The sequence below is a fragment of the Pipistrellus kuhlii genome, unplaced genomic scaffold (assembly GCF_014108245.1).
Source record: "Pipistrellus kuhlii isolate mPipKuh1 unplaced genomic scaffold, mPipKuh1.p scaffold_m20_p_6, whole genome shotgun sequence".
Lineage (NCBI taxonomy): Eukaryota > Metazoa > Chordata > Mammalia > Chiroptera > Vespertilionidae > Pipistrellus > Pipistrellus kuhlii.
In genome coordinates, this window is record NW_023425562.1 from 20,113,121 (window position 1) to 20,138,151 (window position 25,031).

The 25,031-nt window shown below is 40.8% G+C and overlaps 1 protein-coding gene across 2 annotated transcripts in view; it reads right to left on the reverse strand.

Moving 5' to 3' along the window:
• Positions 1-25,031, reverse strand: part of ASXL3 (ASXL transcriptional regulator 3) — a 173,112-nt gene that overhangs the window by 14,657 nt on the left and 133,424 nt on the right. For both annotated transcript variants that reach the window (XM_036419042.2, XM_045574489.1), the window contains exons 10-11: positions 6,724-6,820; positions 4,088-4,193 (exon numbers count right to left, since the gene is read on the reverse strand). In XM_036419042.2, coding sequence (XP_036274935.1) covers positions 4,088-4,193; positions 6,724-6,820 — 203 coding nt within the window. The remainder of the gene's footprint in view (positions 1-4,087; positions 4,194-6,723; positions 6,821-25,031) is intronic.

Genomic DNA, 25,031 nt, shown 5'->3' on the forward strand with positions numbered 1-25,031 from the left:
TTACAGAGATAAGCGGGAGAAAGAACATTCCAGAGCAAGAAACACGGCTGAAATACAGCTCTAATATTATCAATCCAGGAAAATGCCTCTGAGAAATCTTAACCTTTTACTTAAATTAAATCCTCTACATGAAAGGGGAAACAGCTGAATACACTTTGTGGGTGTTTGATCATTGCCTTCTTTACTAAAACTCTCTGAAAAGAAGATAGAAGATGCTGCTTTCATAATTAGTTTCTTTTCTTTCAGCTTTCCCTATGATGGGTTCAAACTAGGCTATCATTTACAACGATACTGTAACTGAGAGGAACAGAATAACTACATTACCGACAAATTTAAAGCAGAATCATCAGCTAGAAATAAGGTATTTGGGGACTAGGTCAAGCAGGGATACCAGGCTAGATACTAAATTAAGTGTAGAACATACAGAATCTATTGACTAGCAGCCAAATTTCTGCTAGTTGGTTACTGATAATGTTATTAAATATATTAACATTACTATATGTATATATGTATATATGTATGCATATGATATATAGGGTGTCCCAAAAATATATACATATTTTACTTTGAATAATTATGAATTCCAATGGGTTAAATCTGGAAAGAAAGAAAAAAAAAAACATCAATTGAGCCAAAACTGGTTTGGCTCAATAGATAGAGCGTCGGCTTGGGGACTGAAAGGTCCCGGGTTCGATTCCGGTCAAGGGCATGTACCTTGGTTGCGGGCATATCCCCAGTAGGGGGTGTGCAGGAGGCAGCTGATTGATGACTCTCTCTCATCGATGTTTCTAACTCTCTATCTCTCTCCCTTCCTCTCTGTACAAAATCAATAAAATATATTTAAAAAAAAAAAACATCAATTGAGCTATCAGAAAAAAAGTGTATATACACTTATAAATCATACAGGTCATGTACAAATCATATATATCGGAAAGAAAACAGCACTGCATGAAATATGCCTATATCAACATTTTATTTTCATGGGAAAATAGATTTAAGATGGTAAAAGGCATAAAAAGAAGAGGCTTAGACCACACCACATAACCACACAAAGGAAACACTGCCCTCAGAAATCTAAACCGCAAATCAGAACAACTCCTATAATTCTGAGTTAGCATATACTGGGTGATTTCTAAGTAACTAAGACAAATATACTACAGCACTATATCACAAGCAGAGTAAGCCAGTAAGAACCATCATAAAGACCTCAAACAAAGAGAAAAAAATGGAATCAGACAGATTTAACTAGAAGTGAATTTGGATAGCAACATTTGGGGAAAAACTTAGTCTTAGAGCAATGAAAAGGCACATGGTGTCAGTCAAGTGAAAATGTGTGATCCTAGAGAAAAAATCCCTCACAAGTTGGGGAAATGTGGGTAATCTGAAAGTAACAAAACTATAAGGGCAGTCAAAGAAATGTCCAGAATACATCTGTCATCTGATATGAAATCAAAGACAGGAAAAAGCAAGCAAGAAGTCCAGTCACTTTAAGAGACAGGAACTCTATGGAAAACTATAGCAAGAAAAAGGTTCATTTAAAAAGAACTGTTTGCATTTGGAGCTCAGGAGTGGAGATGGGAGCTTTGCTTACAGTATTGTAGCTGTCACCCTTTGGGGCAGGGACCCTTAGCCTGATCAACCTATGGGAGTCTGTGAAACCCCCAATTCCATGTAAAAGAATGTATGTGACTCAGCTTGTGTAGCTCAGTGCTTCAGCATCAACCCATGAACCAGGAGGTCACAGTTCGATTCCCAGTCAGGGCACATGACTTTGTTGCGGGCTCCATCCCCAATTGAGGGCTTACAGGAGGCAGCTGACCCATGATTCTCTTTCATCATTGATGTTTCTACCTCTCTCTCCCTCTCCCTTCCTCTCTGAAATCAATAAAAAAAATATATATTTTAAATGTATGTGCATGAAATTTTCTGAGAAGAATTTGTAGGATTAAAACACTGAGCAAACTACTTAGCTGTGCCTTATAAATCAGGTAAAATTAAGTTTCACTGTCCTTCCGTTTTGGACACCATCCTATATAATAAAAGGCTGATATGCAAATCGACCAAATGGCAGAATGTCTGGTCACTATGATAGGCACTGACCACCATGGTGCAGATGCTCAGCGCAGGAGGAGTGCCACTTCGTGAGAAGCCAGGCTCACAGCTGGCAAGTGCAGCAGCGGTGGCACAGTGGTGGTGGGAGCCTCTCCCGTCTACGAGGTACCTCTAATGACGTTCAACTGCTGGCCATCAGTCGGACATCCCCTAAGGGCTCCCAGACTGCAAGAGGGTGCAGGCTGGGCTGAGACTCCCCTGCTCTAGTTTTTAAAACATAAGGATAATAATGCTATCCACCTTACAAGATTGTTGGGAGAATTACAAGAAGTAACATTAGCCAAACTCTTAGGAACATGTCAAAGCCAGAGTATGTGCAATGACTATTTGTTGGAGGAAGGAAAGCTATGTGGACTCTGGAAAGTAGGCCTTCTGAGGGCGGAGCCAGGAAGCTCACTGTACCTCTGGCACCTCAGACGGTGTCTGACACCATGGAGATGCTGGATAAGTGTTAGGTTTGTAAGAGAATGGGCCCAACACCAATAACAACTCAGGACCAACATGTTGGAGGTAACTGCCTCAGTTAGGCTTCTGCCATTACAGAAAAGAGTGTTCCCAACATTCCCTTCGTCAGACAAGGGTGCTGAGGGTTCCTGGACATGCCCAGTCATTATGTCTGGGGTGGGTTCTGGAAACCTGTACCTGATTTTCAAAGCTCCAGTAAGGACCAGATAGGGGCAGGCTTGAGTAACACTGCCAGAGACTACCTATGAAGGCATACAACTAGCCTGCCACAGTTCTTGCTCTTTGAAAGAAAAAGATGGTAATTATCTCCTTTTACTTTTTGCTTAAACACGTTTATGTATCCAAGGCCTTCCTACTGGAGAGCACCACTTTGGGGCCAGTCGCCAAAGGCTGGCAACTGCATAAGGAGGCCGGCAGGCCTGGGGTTCCTTTCCCCGAAGAAGGCCCAGGTGATGTCCCTTCTGACGTTTTTTCCTCTTTTACGGGGGCAGGAGCGGGGTGGTTGTGAAATGAGTCCAAAGGTACAGATTTTGTTACCTACATGATCTCAGTATCTTTTATACAAAATAACACTGGAGCATTCATCTAAGCGTGTTACTCGTGTACATGGGAGTTAAAGCTCAAATTCCTCAACTTAGAAGGATCTCAAGGTCCTGTCAGTTGTCAGCTTCTCTTTTTAAAATTTTTAAATATATTTTTATTGATTTCAGAGAGGAAACAAGAGGGAGAGAGAGAATCATTGATTGGCTGCCTCCTGCACACCCCCCACTGGAGATCGAGCCCATAACCAGGGCATGTGCCCTTGACCGGAATCGAACCTGGGAACCTTCAGTCCGCAGGCCAACACTCTATCTACCCAGTCAAACTGCCTAGGGCAGGTGTCAGCTTCTTAATCCCTCCTTCATTCTAGGGATCGGATGGTCTCCGAGATGCCGATTCTGCCCAAGTACAATATGTATGTCTCACTAACCTTGAAGCAATGGAGAAATACTTTCAATTTAGTTCCATCACTACCACGCTATTTGTGGCCAGTATTATTTTAAAAAGAAACACACAGGATAAAAATGTAAAACGGGTTGTACCGGAAGAGAAAAATGGATAGAGTGAAGGGTAACACCTCAAGCTCTCCTCGAAATAAAGACTAAACAGATATATGCATGGTCAGTATTTGGGGGGAAATGTGAGAATTAAGTCTAAGGTATTCATTAATAAAAATAACTTGGATTTACTAAAATCCAGTTAGAAGGCCAAAATTGACTTCCATGGGATTTCATGCTGTTTTCAGTCCAAAATGAATTTTCATGGACAAGTTATAAACCCTTGAAAATGCATTTTTAATAACTTAAGTGCTGATATGCCACTAGAATTTTCCCCGCAGTTTCTTACACGGACTACCGCAGTTTATCACAGGTTTATTGAGTTTTACAGCATATGAGTATGCTATGCGAAGCAGAGAATTACATTTTCATTTCCTTCTAAGAGAAATGAGAAAAAATGCTCTAGCACTTACTTTTCTCCATAAAACCTTTCAAAGAATTTTTCTTTCCAAGGTTCTGTTTTCTTTTCCTTCTCAATTTCTTGCCTTATCCGCAATTGCATTTCTGGTGTAAACTCTCCTAGAAAGAAAAGGCTTATATATTGAGTCAAAGGGCCACATCTCCTTGCCAATTAATAAAGAAAACATGCCATTAATCTGAGTGTACGTTTATGGATGCTGAAAACTAAAAGCAGAGTACCGGTAATGTTTCTACAGCTCCTCCTTTTATGAATACCACTCAAACAGTCATTGAAGCACAGATGAATCTAAAGCATTTAGCACATGTCCTGCTCGCTCAGGGCTAGGAATGAGGGGGACCCACTGAACTTAGTGAAGTCTGTCTGGCGAGAGAGCAGGCATACCTTTGGCTATAACATGATGTCAAAAGCCCTGGAGAGGATAAACGTACTAAAAGTATAGAAGGGAAAGCATTTAACTCTGCCTAAATCTATGAGAGAAGGCCACGTGCTGGAACTGATTTTTTTAAATTCTTTATTGTTGAAAGTATTACATATGTCCCCTTTCTTCCCCCATTGACCCCTACTGGCCTGCCCCTACCACTCTCCCTCCCCAGGCATTCACAACCCTATTGTCTGTGTCCATGGGTCATGAATATATGCATACAAGGTCTTTGGTTGATCTTTTCCCACCCACTGAGATTCCACAGTCTGTTGGAACTGATGTTTTTTTGTTTTTTTTTAAATATATTTTATTGATTTTTTATAGACAGAAAGGGAGAGGGACAGAGAGTCAGAAATATCGATGGGAGAGAAACATCAATCAGCTGCCTCCTGCACACCCCCTACTGGAGATGTGCCCATGACCAAGGTATATGCCCTTGACCAGAATCGAACCCGGGACCTTTCAGTCCGCAGGCCGATGCTCTATCCACTGAGCCAAACCGGGTTCGGCAAGGAATTGACTCTTGAGTTAGCTTCTCAAAAATGATCAAGCTTCATAAAGTACTTAAGTCAGAAGGCACAGAGATATGAATATGAAAATTTATGTTCTTTTGAGTAGACAATGGTGAATAGAACATAGGCTGAAATGCAATAGGAAAGGCAGGCTGCGGCCAGTTCCCCAATGTGTGTTCTAAAGAGAGCTCTGAATGTTTGCCGTCAGATCCAGAGGGAGGTCCTGGCGATGGTCCATGAGGGAGAAATCTGGCCAAAGAAGCAGGAAACAGGGTGAAGACATTGAAGGACTCCCCCTAGGAGCCCACTGACTACCACAGAGGGGGGATGGAAAGTGCAGTCAGACGGTAGCTGGGGGACCGGGAAGGGGACTCCTACTCACAGCACCATTAACACTTCATGGCCAGACGGACCTGGGGAGATAAAAGAGGATCCAAGATGCTGTCAAGGTTTAAAGTGAGAGCTGTGAGGAGAGGATGGCAATATCAACCCCGAGAAAGCAGAAGAAATCGGAGATATTACAGGGAAGATGGGGAGTTCAGCATTGGCCTGTTGGTTTTAAGGTGCCTGGTATCCGCTAGGCCATGGTCGGCAAACTCCTTAGTCAACAGAGCCAAATATCAACGGTACAACGACTGAAATTTCTTTTGAGAGCCAAGTTTTTAAAACTTAAACTTCTTCTAATGCCACTTCTTCAAAATAGACTCGCCTAGGCCTTGGTATTTTGTGGAAGAGCCACACTCAAGGGGCCAAAGAGCCGCAGGTGGCTTGTGAGTCACAGTTTGCCGACCACGGAGCTAGGAGATCAAATAGGCCCTAGGATTAGAACACCAAGGAACAAGAAAGAGGAGTGAGAGCCAGATGTGGGCATTTTCAGCAGACGGGCCATAGTGAGGGGAGTGAGGCTGGGTAGAGACTATGTGTAAGTTACAAAAGAAAATGTCAGGAAAGAGAATGGTAGAGGCGTTCACAGTTACCTTCGGAGGAAAAAAGAGGGGATCCGGAAAGAAGCCGAGGAATGGCCGTCAGAAAGGCAGCTTTAGGAAGGGATGCTACGTATATTATGAATGCCAACAGGGGACGGTTTCCAGTTGGATGGGATAGAAAGCACATGAGAAAGTGGAGAGGGAACATGAGCTGTAAGGACTGAGGAGAAGACACTGGGCTTGGCCATTAGAAAACCATCCGTATTTCCTAGGAAAGATGATTCCATTGTGTACAGTGGGGCCATGCCCAACCATGACAAGCTGAAGGGGTGAGGGAATCAAGTGTGGTGATCACACCAACACTGTTAGTCTTTCAAGAAGCCTGGTGACAGAAGGAAGGATAAGGCAAAGTGGTGGCTTCAAGGGAAGAAAGTATTAAAAGAAGATTCCTTCCGCCCCAGGCCATTAATAGAATACAAAATGCACCAAACAAGTAACTGAGTTTAACACTTTCCCCCAATATCTTACTATAGCAACATTTTTATTATGTTCCAGATAAAATCACGCTTTCTTAAAATATGTCTGATATCAAAGATGCCAAATGTAACAAGAGAATCTGTGAAGTCCATTGGAATAGAATGTGAATTTTTATTAAATTAAAGTAGACTCCAGGGGGGTAGGGTAAAAAGATTGGAAAGCAGAGGAAGGTGCAAGCTCAGTACAGCATGTACTCAAATATGTCAAGTAAGAACGGGAAATAGGCATTTACCTTCTGCCAGCCGCTGCTTCCATCCTTGTGCCGCATATGCAAAGAATTCATTATTCAGAGCTGAAGTGCTGAGGCGTAAAATTCCATCACTTCCCATCTAGAAAATAAGCCGAAAAAACAAGATTCCATGAGAACTAATTCAAAGGCAACATATGCAGGAAAGAAGCAAAAACTGGGGGTGGGGGGGGGGGGGTGGATGAATATGCAGGTAGGGAGGAGGGAGGAAAGGAAACCAAGGAAAGAGGATCCTCCAGTGTGAGAGGCAATGCCAGCATTAGACAGGTGGGAAGAACTTCACGCCAGCGGTGACCCTGGTACAAGGACTGGAGAGAGGACAGACTGAGACAGAGTGGGGTTAGGACTGTCAGAGAGTGTGAGCTGCACTGTGGAGGCAGGGCATTGTGGTCAGTCAGTAAGTGGCCTGTGTATGAAGGTGTGAGGATGCTGTAGGTAAGCCTGCTACTCCAAGGCCCTGCACACGGTAGCTCCAATCCCATTTACACAAATTTCCTTTCTCCCAGGGGGCACACTTCATACATCCTAAACTCTTATTGGTCACTGTTATCTAGAAACACACTCAAAGGTTTCTAATCCCCATGTTTGTTCTGTCTGTAGTCTTCTCTATGCTCCATCTTTGCCCACAGACACATGATCCCTATTTTAAAATTTAACTCAAATAATGCCTTCAGCAATGTGTCAGCTAAACCACCAAGCAGAAGCTGAGGAGAACACGCATTCTAAAAGTAAATATATATTTGCTACTCTAAACTGGATCCTAACCAGTCAAATCCAGAAACAGTGACATTGTGAACAAATGTGCGATATGACAAAGGCTGCCATCACATCTATAGGAAGGTACAGATTTGTGATCTACAAAACATTCACTGAAATTTCACTCTAAGTTTCTTCATCTAAGAAACACTAACATATTGAATACCCCTGGAAAATTTCAGCATACTTTCATTCATTCACTCGTTGTTTACTTACTCAATTATTTCATCTGTATTCAGCAGACACTAAGCCACTCAGGAAGCCACATACTGGAACCTGAATGGGTGTTGGCAATAAGGAAAAAGCCCCTGCCCTTGTGTTCTGGGTATGTCCTACATACAGCAGATGCTTCTGGTCTCTGTGCATCTCTTCCGCCCACCAGCATCCTGCACAGCCGGACAGTATAGTTGTATTACCAGCCAGCATCCCACCTAATGGTCTCACCATAGCCCCAAGATGTGAGTACATAAACGCCCAGCCTTCCCATCTTCTGACTGGACAATTCTAGGATACTGTTCTCTGGAACCAGAATATGTACTGAACCAATGGTTGGGGTGAAGGGTGAAGGGCTTCACGGCCGAAGAGGAAAAGGCACAGGAAGAGTATTTCAGGTCTGGCTGCCATGGCTCAGTAGTTGAGTGTCAACCTAGGAACCAGGAGGTCATGGTTCGATTCCCTGTTAGGGCACATGCCTGCGTTGCAGGTTCAGTCCCAAAGATGGGATGTTCAGGAGGCAGCCGGTCAATGGTTCTCTCTCATCATTGATGTTCCTATCTCTCCCTTTTTCTCTGAAATCAGTAACAATATATATTTTAAAGAGTTTTGCAGGAGATGCTACCCATGCTCAGGCTGATGCTGGGCGATGGGAATGGGGTGAATGAAAAAGGCAGCCAGGCTGGTGAGAGGTCCGAGGGGATTGTGATCAAGATGGCTAGCAAACAATAAGGATGATAGAGAAGAAAGGCCTCCAGGGAGTCCAATGTTTTCTGCGAATATTGACTCTGAATATTCGTCCTGGTGGTTTGGGCAAGGTGAGTCAAAGCAACTCCACTTGGGAAGACTAAGGAGGAAGAGGTGTTCTTATCGCACAGATTCTAATAGACTAGGAGTGGAAGGCACATTCGCTCAAAGGGCAAAGGAGTTAGTTGTTGTGAAGTGCAGGTGGCCAAGGTGGACTCTTCTCCACTTGAGGTGATGCAAGGTGCCACCTGCCCCGCTGCAGTCCGTGCGAGGCCCAGAATGATGCAGGCACTCAGCAAATGCTATGGCCCTGCCCTGGCTTTCTGTAGGGAAAGACTTAAAAAGTTAACTCCAGGAGCTGGTAAGCAAGGTTTTAGTTTCATGTGTTCTGCCGGGCCAGGGACATGATTAGCTGTTCATTGAAGTTTCCGCATTATTTTAAGACACAAAGAAATACCAGTTCCAGATTAGCTCTGACAGAGTCTGAAAAGGCGAGGTGCTGTGAAATAAACACATTCGAGAGTACGGAAGCTGGCCGTGGAGGAAATGTTTGTCCTTTAAGACAGAGAAGTCATATGACCGCCAGGTCCCCGGCCGGTAGGAGACGGCACAATTAAACACTGGGGCTAAATGAGACTTAGGAAATAGAGGCCAATAAAACTTTAAAAATACACTATTAATTTTATGGCCTTTAAGAAATACTGTCCGAGACATACATTTTAATGAGCTGGAACAATAAACATTTCTGAAATGATTATTTATTTATTTATCACTGAGCTATAAATTGTTTTCCTGAACTACCCTTAATAGAAATGTTTATTCTAAAACTCCCCCTCGCCTCTCTCGCTTCTAATAAAATGTCTAAGCTATTGATAAGTATGCCTCCTTTTAAATTAGGAGAAAAACTCTGATCATACCAATGGCTACAGAGGAGAATAAATATCAGTACAGGCAAACTTATTCAAGTAGAATAAGTTTAAAGCTTAAACCGTGGGTGTATCATTTGCCTTTAGTATTGATTATGTGAATATACATTTTATAGGATGAATGTCAGTGGGATTTAAGGGTTAAAATGTGGCTGTTTACATAACATCCAATGTTTAAAGGTCAATGAATGTTACTTCTGTATAAGAATATAACTATGTTTGATAGCATCCTTTCACCCTCCACCATTTTCTTTATCACTTGTTCCCTAGCTTGGATTTCTTGTGAGTGATTCAGAGAGCGAGGCATTCAAGCTGCTTAGAGGGACAGTGAGTGGCATGCTGGAGGGTGAAAAACTGGCTACCGTAAATTGTAACAGGATGCCTAGATTTCCTAAGCCCGTCGTCGGCAAAGGGCGGCTCTTAAGCCACATGCAGCTCTTTGGCCCCTTGAGTGTGGCTCTTCCACAAAATACCATAGCCTGGGCGAGTCTATTTTGAAGAAGTGGCATCAGAAGTTTAAGTTTTAAAAATTTGGCTCTCAAAAGGAATTTAAATTATTAGCGAAGAAAGTATAATTGACAACATGGATGCGGATGATCACACACAGGAAGAATGACCACAAAAGAGGATGGCTTGAAGCACAGCCCTGAGGAACACCAACAGAGAAGGGATGGGCAGAAAAATTCATACTGTTAGGAAGACCGAGCCAAAGCAACCAGAGGCAGGAAGAAAATCAGAGCAAACAGCATCTCAGATGCAAGGAGAGAATGTGCTTCAAGAAGATGATCTGTCTGGCATACGTGCTAATGTCTATCCTGCCGGGTAGGATTATTTAGATCAGCGTTTTTCAACCGCTGTTCCGCGGCACACTAGTGTTGTTGCCTGGTGTGCCGTAGGTGCAGACAAGACAAGAATTTTATAATTTTTCACTATTTTGTTTACTTAATATTTCATAATAAAGTAATTATAAAATACTTTCTTTGTGTTTATTTGATTCCTATTCAAGAGAATTACTTTATATATAGTCAATATAGGCACAGAGTTAAATTTTTTAACATTTTCTAATGGTGGTGTGCCTCGTGATTTTTTTCATGAAACAAGTGTGCCTTTGCCCAAAAAAGGTTGAAAAACACTGATTTAGACCAACAGTCTGTGCAGTGCACCACGTTAGCTGCTGTGTCCAACAAAAGCAATCATAAGGGTCTTTCGAGCAAAGCCATCCTAGGCAGTAAGAGTCCATCCAGGAGCTGAACACAATCACAAAAGGGTAAGGAGCAGATGAACTATGTAAACTGTTACCATGGACCCTCTTATATTCTGATCTCAGGGTCTGAGCCATTTTACCCATAAGAGAAAAAAGTAATTCCTTAAGCATAAAGTGAGGCATAAACATAATAGAGGATGGCTGAGAGTTCCAGGAAGGGAGATAGGACAAACAGTATCCTAGAGACAATCTGGCCAATACTTTTTCAGCACTGTTCCAAATGTTGCAATCTATAATAATAAAAGCGTGATATGCTAATTAGACCAGACATCCTTCCGGACGTCATTCCAGACATCCTTCCAGATGAAGCCAGGCCAGAGGGAAACCCAGGTCCAGCAGCCGGGGGAAGGAAGACCTACTTTTGCATGAATTTCATGCATTGGGCCTCTAGGAAGACAATATTTCTTAACCTGGGCTTTGCAAAATAGGAATTTTAATAGGAAATTTTAATTTTAATGGGTAACCTATCCAAAAGAAAAACTGTCCTAAACCCCAATAAATATAGCCTTTACTTACTAAATATGGCCAAATGGTTTTCTTTTGCTACATGTAATGCTAGATAAGCTAGATTCTGTTTTAAGCCCCTAAGAATATGTTTATCATTCTGTATTTCCCAAATGTTTTCACCTTGTGACCCTCTCACAGGAAAATTATCACTATGTCATAGAACAAGAGGCCTTGTGGGAAACGATGCATTCAGTGTTGTGAAAGTGTCGTTGTCAGAAGCAGTGAAACGAGAAAAACCCAGCACAATGGTTCGCACATGCTAGATATTAAATCCCCGTTGAATAAGTGAATGACAATCTCTAAGATCTAGATATAGAATAATGTTCGGACCCTTGCAAAAACCAAATATTCAAAATAAATAAAACAGTAAAAACCTGCAAAGGGTGACTGAATAAGCTTTGGTTACAAATGTAAATGACTGTGGTCTCAAAGCCCACTTCCTGAAGCAACTGCTTGACTTTCCTTCTTAAAAACTGTATCAAAATCTAAGTGCATGTGAAATCAGAGACTGTCATTATTGATTGGTAATAAAGACCGTCAGGAATCACATGGATGTTCATGAGGAAAAAAAGCTACAGGAACTTTTTCTATCCATCTAATTAAAATAATATGCATGACACTAAGCTACTGTGAACAAAAGGGAAATCTCATCATTGATGTTTCTATCTCTCTCCCCCTCTCTTTTCCTCTATGAAATCAATTTAAAAATATTTTTTTATAAAAGGGAAATTCAGAGAGAAAATATGACCCCCAAAAAGTCAACATGTTGACACACAAGTGGAAGGCTTTGTGTCTTCGCTGTTATTACAGGGCTTCAAAGCTGCTTTTATAAAAGCCTCCCTTCCGAGCCAAGCTGATTCCTTCTTTTTCTCTCCTTGTGGCTTCTTTTCCTCTCCTTTTCCTCTAGTGCAGCCTCACCAGGAACGAAGTCCTGCCTGCAGGACGGGGAGCTCCCATCCTCAGAATGATGTCAGCTATAAGCCTTCCCTAGGATAAAGTTCTACAGGCGGAGGAGTGGACAGGAGGGCTACAGAGCAACACTGAAGTATTAAATGAGATTTGTGAGTATGTACATTGCACAGGGCTTTGAAAATCAAAGATTCTATGATGACATAATAATAACTAATCTTGCCCTCACCAGCGTAACTCAGTGGATTAAGCATCGTTCCATGCACCAAAAGGTCACAGTTCTATTCCTAGTCAGAGCATACACCCAGGTTGTTGGCTTGATCCCCAGTAGAGGGCACGCAGGAGGCAGCAGATAGATGTTTCTCTTTCACATGGATATTTCTCTCCCTCACCTTCCTCTCTCTCTAAAACAAACAAAAATCAACAAAAACGTATTTTTAAATAATAAGAACTAGTCTTGTGGGAACTGACTATAGCCTTCTCATTAAAAAGATACATATAAACATATTTATGTGCATAGCCATATATCCTTATTTATTTCTATATATACATACATGTACATGTATTTGTGAGCATGCATACACACACACTCACACACATACACAAAATTTTCCTCTTATTCTGGAAACACCATTTGTAAGCCAGCTAACTATCTTGGCTAAGACAGATGAAGGTCTCCTTTGGAATGAATCTCTTGCATCTCCAGGAGAAGCCTTCTTCCTTCTACCAGGTGACCTGCTCAGGCCCCCAAGTCTTGGAGGAGATGCTCCATTAGAGCAGTGGTTCTCAACCTTCCTAATGCTGCGACCCTTTAGTGCAGTTCCTCATGTTGTGGTGACCCCAACCATAAAATTATTTTTGTTACTACTCTTTAACTGTAACTTTGCTCCTGTTAATGAATTGTAAAGTAAATATCTGCATTTTCCGATGCTCTTAGGCAACCCTGCTAGCAGTTCTCAGCCTGTGGGTCACGACATTAGAAAGGTTGAGAACCGCTGCAGTAGAGCCTAAGACCATAGGAAACACAAATATTTGCATTACAAGTCCTTAACAGGAGCAAAATTACAGTTATGAAGTGGCAACGAAAGTGATTTTATGGTCAGGGGTCACCACGTGAGAAAGGGTGGCAGCATTAGGAAGGTTGAGAACCGCTGCATTAGTGGGTGGAAGGCATGCTCTTGAGCAAGATCTCTTGGCAAGGGATTTCTCCAACCCCCATGAACAGGGGAAAATAACCCATAAAAAGACAATCTTGACATTGATTCTGAAAAGGTTTCAATGATTGAGCTTCATTTACTATACTTTCATGGGATTTCCCTTCACTGCTCTACAATGTTAAAAACCACAATCATCCACCCGTGACTTTAGTCTTCACTTTTACATCCTGCCACCTTTCCTAAGGACATCCTGCTTTCAAATTTCAAAGTTCTATTCATAGTATCATAATGCCCCCGATGCTTTAACAGTCCTGCTCAGAAGACGTGTAGCCTGTGGTGAAATAGGTAAGAATACCAAAATAAAGGCATCTAAATGCAAAAGTAAAGAGTCAGATCAAGGGTTAGTCAACTGCTCAAAATGGAAGAAGAATGCTTTGGTATTTGTGATTCATCTTGTTCATTAAACTTTGTGGACAGCCCCCGGCCACATATTGGGACAATCTGATCCGCCTTGATGAGAAATGATTTTTTTAAATCCAAATGCATATAAATAAAATTTGAACATGTTGACAGTATGTGTACGTCTTAAAAGAAAATCTCTCTTATAATTTGCATTTTTATCAATGTTTCCTCAGGGGGGGAGGCGGGGAGGATATAAAAAAAAGCAAACTTTCTTTGTACCCAACCATGAAACAGAAAACGAATGTTCTATTTAGTGCAAATCAAGCTCTTGTTCTTGTACAGATGAAATAAGGTTATGTTACCATGTAGTGGGAATCAATGAATCACTGTTTCCACTTGAAATACGCTGAGCAGCTGTGTTTAAGTGACTATTAGTCACTTGTGTCTTTAACAAACATTTCATAAGCATCTACCTCGTGCCAAAAACTGTGAAATGTACAGTTTCTGCTGCCACAAGAGCTTAGCAAGTTACCCAGTGGCCCCCATCCATTTAACTGTTCATAATAGCTATAATGCATCCTATATAATAAGAGGCTAATATGCAAGTTGACAACGGCTGGAGCCAAAGCTGCAGCAGAGCAAAGCAACATCCCAGGACAGAACAATCAGTGAATCAGCCCCTCCCTGTCTCAGGAAGAGGTGAGGTGTGAACTACCCACTGCCAGAGAGATGCCCCAGGACCACCCAGCAAAGGAACAGGGAGGCAGCACCTGCAAACTCCCCGCCCCCTCCAGTAACTACTGAAGGGTGGTTTCCCTGCTCAGATCTCTAATTCGTGCCACCTGACCAGGGCCGAGCGAATGCGGCTAAAAGGTATTACACGGAGCAATCTTCAAGCACTTTCTCCTGTGAAGAGGGAGCACCGTGTGCAGGAGGAGGAAATTCCAGCTGCCAAGGAAGAGCCAAAGGCCACGAGAAGGCTGACCGTCAGTGCACATCATAAGCCAGCAGCTCGAGGACAGCAGCACCCGCAGGGGCAGAGGTTCACAGGGAGAGGACTCTCTCCCACCTTTCCGCTTTCATAAGGAAATGCTGAGGGAGCCCCCCAAGCCCCACGGACACACAGCATCTCGGACGAACCCCAAGACTGCAGCTCTCCTGTCCTTGGTGATGAGAAAGCGTCCTCTCCTGACCTGTGAAATACGGTGTCAGGGATCAGGGCCAGCTCTGCTTCCCCACCTCCTCCAGCACATACCCCCACAGCAATCCAGGAGGTGTTCCCTGGGAAATACAGCTTTTATGATCACTTCAGTTTGAGAAACATTTTAAAAATATGTATTTTATTGATTTTTTTTTTTTTTTTTACAGAGAGGAAGGGTTAGGGTTAGAAAGTTAGAAACATCGATCAGCTGCTTCCTGCACACCCCCTACTGGGGATGTGCCCACAACCAAGGTACGTGGCCCTGACTGGAATCGAACCTGGGACCCTTCAGTCTGCAGCTCTATCCACTGAGCCAAACCAGTTTCGGCTGAGAAACACTGTTTACAGCCAGTTCAATAATTTCCCTCCCTAGAGAGCTCTGGGGCCTTTATCATGTAAATGAGAGCAACATCCCTCAGGCTCCCAGGAGCTCCGAACACGGCTCTCCAAAGCATGTCCTGTGGGAAGCGTGTTCTGTACTTTGTGCTCCCATAGGAAATGCCTCCTCACAGTGTCTGGGCCACATGGGCGCACCCCAGAAGCACAGGGCAAAACCCCTACACTCTGTCCCTGAAGGAAGGACTTTGTAATTTCCAATTTAAAAAAAAAAAATGTTTTTTGATTGATTTCAGAGATGAAGGGAGAAGGAGAGAGAGAGAGAGAGAGAGAAGTATCAATGATGAGAAAGAATTATTGATTGGCACACCCCTACTTGGGGATCGAGCCCGAAACCCTGGTATGTGCCCTGACTGGGAATCAAAATGACCTCCTGGTTCATAGGTTGAAGTTCAATGACTGAGCCATACCACCCGGGCTGTAAATTCTAATTTAATGAATTCTCGACCTGCTGTCTGAGGCCAGAGCACGAAATGGCCTTTGTGATCCGTGTCTTGGCCATGCTTACAAAACTGCCATTGAGATGTCATTCAGATACTGTCTGGTTCTTCCCACCCATGAATTCATGATTCCTTAAAAGAAAAAAAAGAGGTTTGTGTGACTTCTTGTGTTTGACTGTTGTCTTTGACCTCAGGAATCTTTGAAATAAACTGTGTCCTCCACTGCAGGCCCTTTACTCGGGGTGGGTTTTGATATAATGACTACATTCTTATCTCTTTATTGGCTGCTACGGATCTCTTTACCTATATCTCAAAAATCTTAATTTTTTTTAATCATATGTATTGGCCCGCTGCTTTTGAAATGTAAAGAGGTCATAAAAAAATAAAACCTGCTTTAAGATCCTTGGTTTTCCTGTAAAGATTTGATAAATATGGAAAAAATAGATATTGTTCTTGCTCAAGCTAAAGATAAAAATAGAAACATCATTGCTAATGAGAAAATATTACTCATGCGAAGAGGATGCATGAGGCACTAATCAATGTATTTTTGATACAAGTCCACACTGGCCCGCTTCCTACAGCAAACACACTCTTCCTATGACGGCTGTGCCTGAGGGGCAGCAGAAGGCTGACCTGGATGTGATAAGATGTCCAGTGACATTCAGGAAGGCTAGTGTGGAAGCAGAGACAGCGCCGGGACAGAATGGGAGGTCATGTCTCTCCTGGTAAGATGCCAGTACGCATGGCAGATCTGGATGTGCCAGGCTGGTTTTAGGGCAGGAGGAAAGGGTATGCTGAGAAAAGGATTTGCTCAGTTTTAAAGAGAACCTGCTGGTTCAGGAGCAGGAAAAAGAAAGAAACCCCAGAGAAAACAGGGAGTGTAGGAAGTTCCTGCAAGGTCATGTAGAACCAGAATTTCCACTGAAAACATACATGTTTCAGGTAGCAAGCTGGATGGACGCGGGCAGGGCTCTGACCAGGATCTCCAACATGCCACTCCGCCCAGTGTGGGCACCATGCAATGCTCCACTGGGAAGCATAAAAGAAACAGAGCAGTGGTGCTCAACCTTTTTCTTCTCATGGCACAAAAACAAACTACTGAAGTTCTGTGGCGCACACATCTGACCCCCAGGAAAGTATCATTTTGATTCATTCACACCGAACAGCAGTTGTGCTGGTTGTTGTCATTTTGCTCTTTGGCAAGAGAAGGGAAAAGAGGTCAGTGCCCCGACTAAGGTCGGGTACTGCATGTTTTAAAAATTCTTGTAGCAGGCCAGTGTGCCGCGGCACACCAGTTAAAAATAGCTGAGATAGCCGAAACCGGTTTGGCTCAGTGGTAGAGCGTCGGTCTGAGGACTGAAAGGTCCCAGGTTCAATTCTGGTCAGGGGCATGTATTATACATTGGTAGCGGGCACATCCCCAGTAGGGAGTGTGCAAGAGGCAGCTGGTCGATGTTTCTCTCTCATAGATGTTTCTAGCTCTCTATCTCTCTCCCTGCCTCTCTGTAAAAAATCAGTAAAATATATTTTAAAAGAAAGAAAGAAAGGAAGGAAGGAAGGAAGGAAGGAAGGAAGGAAGGAAGGAAGGAAGGAAGGAAGGAAGGAAGGAAGGAAGGAAGGAAGAAAGAAAGAAAGAAAGAAAGAAAGAAAGAAAGAAAGAAAATCGCTGAGATAAAATGAAACACCGAACCTACCCTGACCTTCATGCCCATTACCCTGAGTCACTTACTGTTGGGGAGGCAGCGAGGGAAGAGGGGGCGCTGCTCGCACGTGCAAGCACCTCCGCCTTCCTTCATTCTATTTGAAAGCATCACACTCAACTAGTCCCCAGTGAAGTGATTGACCAATGATATATTTTAACCAAACTCATCATCAAAAAATGAACGAGGGGCTTGAAAGGTCTCTACCAGGAACGAAAGGACTCAGCACTAATAAGCACATGTAAGTGAACAGAAACCCAGGGAAGCTGGCATCGGTCCTCCTAGTATGAATTCATCCTGAGCCGCGTGGAGAGAAGGACCAGGATGGGGAGCATGGGGGACCCGTGTGGGGTGGGCGGAATGGAGACATATACACCAGGGGTCTAGAAAACACCACCAGCTCAGGAAATGAGCTGTGGTCAAAAGCTGAGTTGGAGGAAACTTGGACGGAATAAAAAGGATGCTTGCTTCCCGGGGGAAATATGGGAGCAATAAGAAAGATCCTTGGCCCGAGTTAGAGTTAGAGTTAGAAGAAACCATATGTCCCTGGGCAAGTGAAGGCAGCCATGTGAAACTCATTTAAAAGGCCTGGAAAAGCAAGTGATTAAAATAGAAGATCTCTAATGTTTCTTCCAGACCCAAGAGTCTACGGCAGAGGTAGGAGCGAAATGACAGTGATCCCATGAAGCAGTTGAAAGATCAGGCCCCAAAGAGCACCACTTAATGGAAAGAGGGTGGAGCCGTGTTAGGATGGAAGTGGGTGCTGACACATGCAATACGTGGGGTGATTCCATGAGCTGGTGGCCACCTGCACCGAAGGCAATCTGTCCTTGAAGGTGGCTGCTCTGAAACACGGGAACGGACATTGCAGAGACGCAAAAGGCTAGCGTGCCCGTGCGTGTGAGAGCATGGGTACTATGAAGGCCCAAAACAGGGGAAACCTTTCTACAGGTTGTGGGCTCAATCCCCAGTAGGGGGCGTGCAGGGGCAGCTGGGCAATGATTCTCTCTCCCTCTCCCTTCTTCTCTGAAATCAATAAAAATATTTATTTTTTAAAAAATATATGTGTGTGAGCCCACAACTCGGACATGTGCCCTGGCTGGAAGTTGAACTGGTGACCTTTGATTAATGAGTCTATTCACTCAACCACTGAGCCACAACGGCTGGGCAAACCCTAATTTTAAAGACATTCTGTCATTAATAGAGGGTAAATATCAAAAACAAATACCTTGCAATAAATAAAGTGGGAAACACAGAGCTAAAGCCATACTCTATGATGAACCACTACGAACCAATACACTTTAAAAAGAATATTAGAATTTTACACAAACAGCAAATGCAGAATCAATAATTTCCAAATTTTTGCCCAAACAACATGATCTATTTCTATTCACCTCTTAGCAAGCAAGTAATAATGACTAAAGAGTAACCCATTGACCCTGCACTAAAAAAGTGCAGGAGTGCGTGAGCTAATTAACTTCCTACAGTATGAAGAAGCAAGAAAATGAGGCTGCACATTTCATGGCTGCATTGCTGTTTTTCCAGCAGCTGCAGGAGTGGGCAGAATTTTAATCTTTCTGACAGAAGTTTTGTATTGCGGAATGATACACAAGCGGCTGCTAGAGCAACAATCTGTGAATGTGGGACCCCTGAAAGGGGCTTTTAGGGGAGCACCCCTGTAAAGAGTGGCCCTGCCTTCGAGGGGACACCCCAGGACCCCCCAGCACAGGCTGAGCCAATCCCACCAGATGCTCTCAGCCACAGGATCCTTCCGACCCAAGTGCAAACAATCACTTCAACAACCACATTTTATTCACGTGACAAAGGGAATGAATGGCTTTGAAGAACCCAAGCTGTTTAAAGATCAGTTGCCGATGACACAATCCATTATCATAATAACTGACAAATGTGTCCATCCAATTAAATAATAACCATATCCTGACAAGTTAACAATTAGTTCATTGGGGAGTTCAGAGCGTCCATAATAGGTTCTTACCTCATAAATGGCAATTACATAAATACTGAATAAAATTAGGGAAGCGGAGCCAAACTAAATTCTGGAAGAAAATCGTGTATATTTTCAAAGCCAGTGGAAGCATATGGCACAGAATCAAATAAAAAATTAAATGGGAAGAATATTCATCAGATTTGCATATAAAGAGCAAATGTGAAAGCTATCGGCATTAGAAATAAATAAAAAAGATTATTTTACCAAAAGGAATAGAGAAATTGTGGCAATAAAATAAATCCAAACATCTGTTTACAAAATAAGATGTAATTTAGTTCATTTAGAAATCAATCCAACAAATGGATTGACAAAACTGCTCTGTTGGGCAAAAAGACAAAAAACTAAACAGAAAATCTATATGAATAATAAAGCTGAAAAAGTGAAAAAAGTAAGGATATCTTAAAACATTAGTAAAAATAATACTTATATGCCTAAACAACACTGATTTAAATATACATTTATTTTATCATCAATTTAAAAACATATTTTATAAAATCAAAGCTAGGTAAAATATTTCTTTTCCAAAAACAATCAAACAAAAATTCCCAAATATTCAATAAAGAAATATTATCAAGAGTTTACTAAAGTTAGGTAAACTGCAAATCCATATGTCTCATCAGATGGTTAAAGGCAATCATTCAATGCACACACTTTTCATGTTTGAAAGATACAAAAGAGAAAATAAATTTAAAAAATATTCACCAATTGATTAATTGGTAATTAATAAATAATTAGGTAATTCAAAATTAGATAATCGAATCAAGGACAAAGATTCAAGAAAATATTGGTTCGAATCAATACTATTAAAAAGAATACAGAAACATATGTCTTTAACAATTAGACTAACGGGGTGTATGAACATATATTCCCATATATCCCAGCATCCCTTCCTCTAACCACAATCAAGTGAAAGAGAAAACTAAAAAAAAGTAAGTTTTTAACTAAAAAATAACTCTGTCTAGACAATACTTTTTTCCAATTATGGGTGCAATTTTAAAAATATATATTTCTTATTGATATTTTACAGAGAGGAAGGGAGAGGGATAGAGTTAGAAACATTGATGAGAGAGAAGCATCGGCCAGCTGCGTCCTGCACACCTCCTACTGGGGATGAGTCCACAACCAAGGTACATGCCCTTGACTGAATCGAAGTTCTACATCTACTAAGGATACTGGATCTGTAATTCAAAGCTCTCCACACAGAGATCTCCAGGCCTTGAAGACGTTACAAGTGAATCTTCCTATTTTGAAAAAGCAATAATCTTACACAGATTTCCCCACCAAACAGAATATTTCCTCCGTGACTTTAAGAGGCCAACGTTGCTTTTACTAAGCAAAACCTGACAAAACGTTATCACAAAGGAATATGATAGGCTAAGTACTCCCTCTATCATAAATTTAAAAATCCTAAGCAGTCGAGACCGGTTTGGCTCAGTGGATAGAGCGTCAGCCTGCGGACTGAAAGGTCCCGGGTTCGATTCCGGTAAAGGGCATGTACCTTGGTTGCAGGCACATCCCCAGTGGGGGGGGTGCAAGAGGCAGCTGGTCGATGTTTCTCTCTCATCGACGTTTCTAACTCTCTGTCCCTCTCAATTCCTCTCTGTGTAAAATCAATAAAATATGTTTTTAAAAAAATCCTAAGCAAAATAGTAGCAAATTGCCTTTTATATGTATGTGTGTTTTGTTTATTCCAGAAATATACAGCTTCTTTAACATCCAAAAAGAAACTGATCATTAACCACTTTAATATAATAAAGGAGAAAACAATCATCTTAGTAGATGCAGAAAATATCATTTGCACTTAAAACTCAGAAAACTAGAAAATGTATAAAACATCCTTAATATGATAAAAAGCTTCTATTTTATTTTTTTTAAAAAAGCTACAGTAAGCTTCCTGTGTATAAATGAGACAATACAATCTTTTTCCCGGAGGTTGAAAATAAGATACAGATGGAAGCTATTACCACTTCTATTCAAAACTGTACTGAAGATATTATGCAGTGAAATCATGTAATAAAGATATCAACATTTTAAAAGAATAAACAAAGCTGTAATTGTTACAGACAATATAATTGTATATGCAGAGAATCCAAAAGAAACTATACACTTTATAATTAACAGGTGAGTCAGCATGTTCACTGAGAAAAACCAATATACCAAAAATGTATTTCTATATCATTAACAAAAAATAGAAATAATTTAGAATAGTAGCAAAAATCAGCAGATATGAGGAACAAATCTATTAAAAGATGTATAAGACCTTTCCTGAGGAAATTATCAAACATTGGGAGAAATTAGAGAAGACATAAACAGAAGAACAAACAATATTAAAGGATTATAAGATTCAATGTGGTAAAAGTTTCAATTTTTTCCTAAATTGATCTATATATTAGGTGCAGTCACCAAAATGTTTTGATAATAAATATATAAAATGTTGCTCAATTGCATTAGTCATCAGAGAAATGCAAATTAAACCCAAAATATAAAAAATTATAAACACTGACAATATCCAGTCCTAGTAAGAATGTGAAATAGCCTACATGTTCATATATTCCTGGTGAAATGGGGGTAACCACTTTTGGAAGCTGTTGAATACTATTTTTAAAAGCTAAATATGTGCAAATTCTACAACTCTCGACCTGTAGGTATCAACCCAAATATTTTGTTCTTAGGAAAATAAAAAAATAAAAAACATGGAGAAAAAAAGTGTTTAGAGCAATACTACTCAAAATAGCTCCAAAATAAAATTAACCTAAACGTCCACCAAAAGAAACAATAAAGAAATTATAATTCCTCAATGAACTACTACACAGCAATGAGAATACTACATTAATCACTGCCACATACAAGATATATGAATCTCACTATTAAGTTTTTTGAGTTTTAAGTTTAATGAAATATTAAGTTTAATGAAACAATATTAAGTTTAATGAAACAAATAAGGTATGCAATGTCTTCATTTACATAAACTTCAAAAACGGGTAACACTAGTTGATGGCAGCACAAGTTGGGATAATGGGTTCCTTGGAGTGACTGCTGCTCACAAAGGGTTCCCAATAGGATAGGGTCCCTCTTTAAAACAAAACAAACAAACAAACAAAAAAACCTATATGCTAGTTACAAGGGTGTGCCACTTTTTGGAAATTCATAAAACTATAGAACTATCAGATGGGCATTTATCTGTATACATGTTATACTCCAAAAAACATTTATATAAAAATCAAGAAACAATTCTGTTTCCCTTCCAGTACTCCCTCCTGGTAAGAAATAGCTGACCTACAGACCAGAAGAAAAATGAATGTGACAGCCAACAAAGAACTCGGACACGGCCAAGGTAAGCTGGGGAGCTTGCTCAAATAGTACAGGCTTCACATTTTCTACAAGTACCTGTCATGTGGCATATGTTTTTAAAAATCTAGAGTGGAAATATGACCTTGCTGCTGAACATGGCTCCTTTTGTGTAAAGTAAAAGCTTACAGTAATTAATTGGCCACATCATTAAATGTAAATAAAGTTGTCACATGCATTTGGTATAAGGGAATTATGTTCAGTTCAATTTTTTAAAATGCAGCATATGGCCTGGCTGGTTGAGCATCGAACCATGAACCAGTAGGTCATGCTTTGATTCCTGGTCAGGGCACATGCCAAGGTTGAGGGCTCGATCCCCAGTGGAGAGTGAGGGGGGTGCAGGAGGCAGCCAATCGATGTTTCTCTCTCATTGATATTTCTTTCTCTCTACCCCTTTCCTTTCCTCTATCTAAAATCAACAAAAATTTTTTTTTCTAAAATGAAGCATATCTTCAGGATTTGGATATGCATCTGTATAAAAGCAGTGGGATGGTATTCCAATGTTTTTCTTTCCCCAATGAAACATATTTAGTAGATATTAAAAACACAATAATGTTGTTTTATCTTTTGTAATATGAAATATATATATGTATGTTTTAAGATACCCCCAAAAGCAAAAAATATACTTTATTTATTAAAAACCAAATGTAGATTAATATTTGGATTATATTAATATAATAAATATACCTAAGATATTAAAAACATATCAAATTATATCTGAGTATCAATAAGAGCTTATCCAATCCTGTTTAACAGATTTTTTTCTAGCTTCCTTCTTTTCCTTTCAATGAATCTCTGAACAGATAAAAACATTAGATGAATAATTTAAATGAAAATACAAAGTACAAAAGTAACTTTCTGGACACAATCCCAAGAGGAGATGAAAGAAAACAGAGAAATTGAACCACTTGAAACATGTCATCAGCTATCCATTAGTGAATTTTTTCTTTCACGTACCAATTATTTAATGATATCACTATGTACAAAACATCAAACTTAACCTGAATTTGGCACTATAACACCAATTAATAAAAACAAATCTCTAAAGTTTTGATGCAAACTTACTCTAAGCAAGAAAAATAAATGAAACATATTCTACGTACTACTACAACTCTGAACTCCCCCAATTCAATGACATGCTTCTGATTTAGAACTTCTCACACTATTTTCAAAGGTTGTATATCAGACTCTTCAAGATTGTAAAGTGCTCAAATACAGGCTTCAACTCATTAATTTTATTCCTAGTGGCTATCAAAGAATTAAGGTATTTTAAAAAAGGCTCAATAGTCATGAGTTGCAAAGTGCAATTTTACTGTCACCATTGAAAATCTAATATAAATTATCCCTTTCTCCAAAGCAAGTACACACTCCTCAAAATTACTAAAAGTAACTATAAGTTAAGTGTACAGTCAAAAGAAATATCCTTCGAGGAGGAAACAGTATTCAAACAATTGCTAAGTGTATTACTAATGGAAACTGTCAAACTCTATGTATTGTTTTCTCAAATTATCTATATTCTAATACAACTCTCTCTTTACAACCTTCTGTGATAGAAAACGTCTTAGCAAAACTGCAACTCTTCTCTTTGAAGTCTGAGTGTAAAATGTAACCTAAGATGATAGGAAGACTATAAAGCAGTTTTCTTGAGGTGGTTTACTCATATATAAGATTTTAATCCAAATTTTATTGAAAAAAATGATCTACTATGAACAAATGGCTCATATCAAAACATCCATGCCTTGCTAACATGTCACTTTTGTGAAAAAGACGGTTTATTTAATAAATGCTCCAGTAAGCCAGCAGAAAAACAAATTTATTTTTACAGACTATTTACTATAAATAAATTATTTATTAGCATATATAAAATTTCATTAAAATTCTAAAGGTAGCAGAGCTCCACTTTCAGAAGGGTGATGTGAGGAAATCAGTGAAGCAACCATAATAGTGAAAATTATTTTTTTTAAAAACACCGTTTAAAGTTTTTGGAATACAGCCAATGAGAAAACAGTTGTTCAAAAAACCCACGAAATCTCTGTAACCACAACAAGAGTTTGTGCAACTTCAGCCCAAATCCACTCCCTTCCCTCTCCCCCCACCCCCCACCCCCCACCCCCTAACCCCCATTTCTTCCGAGGTGGTTGTGCCCCAAAAGAAGGGGCTCCCACTCCCTCAGCGCCCCCTAAGGAAGGCAGTGCCTCATGGGAGAGGCGGGCCAGCGCAGTTCTCATCCCCTCCAGCCCTGAAGAGCAGAGGCTAAACCCTGCAAACACAGCCAGGAGGGCCGGGCGCCTTCTCTCTACCCAGCGAGCTCCGGGGCTC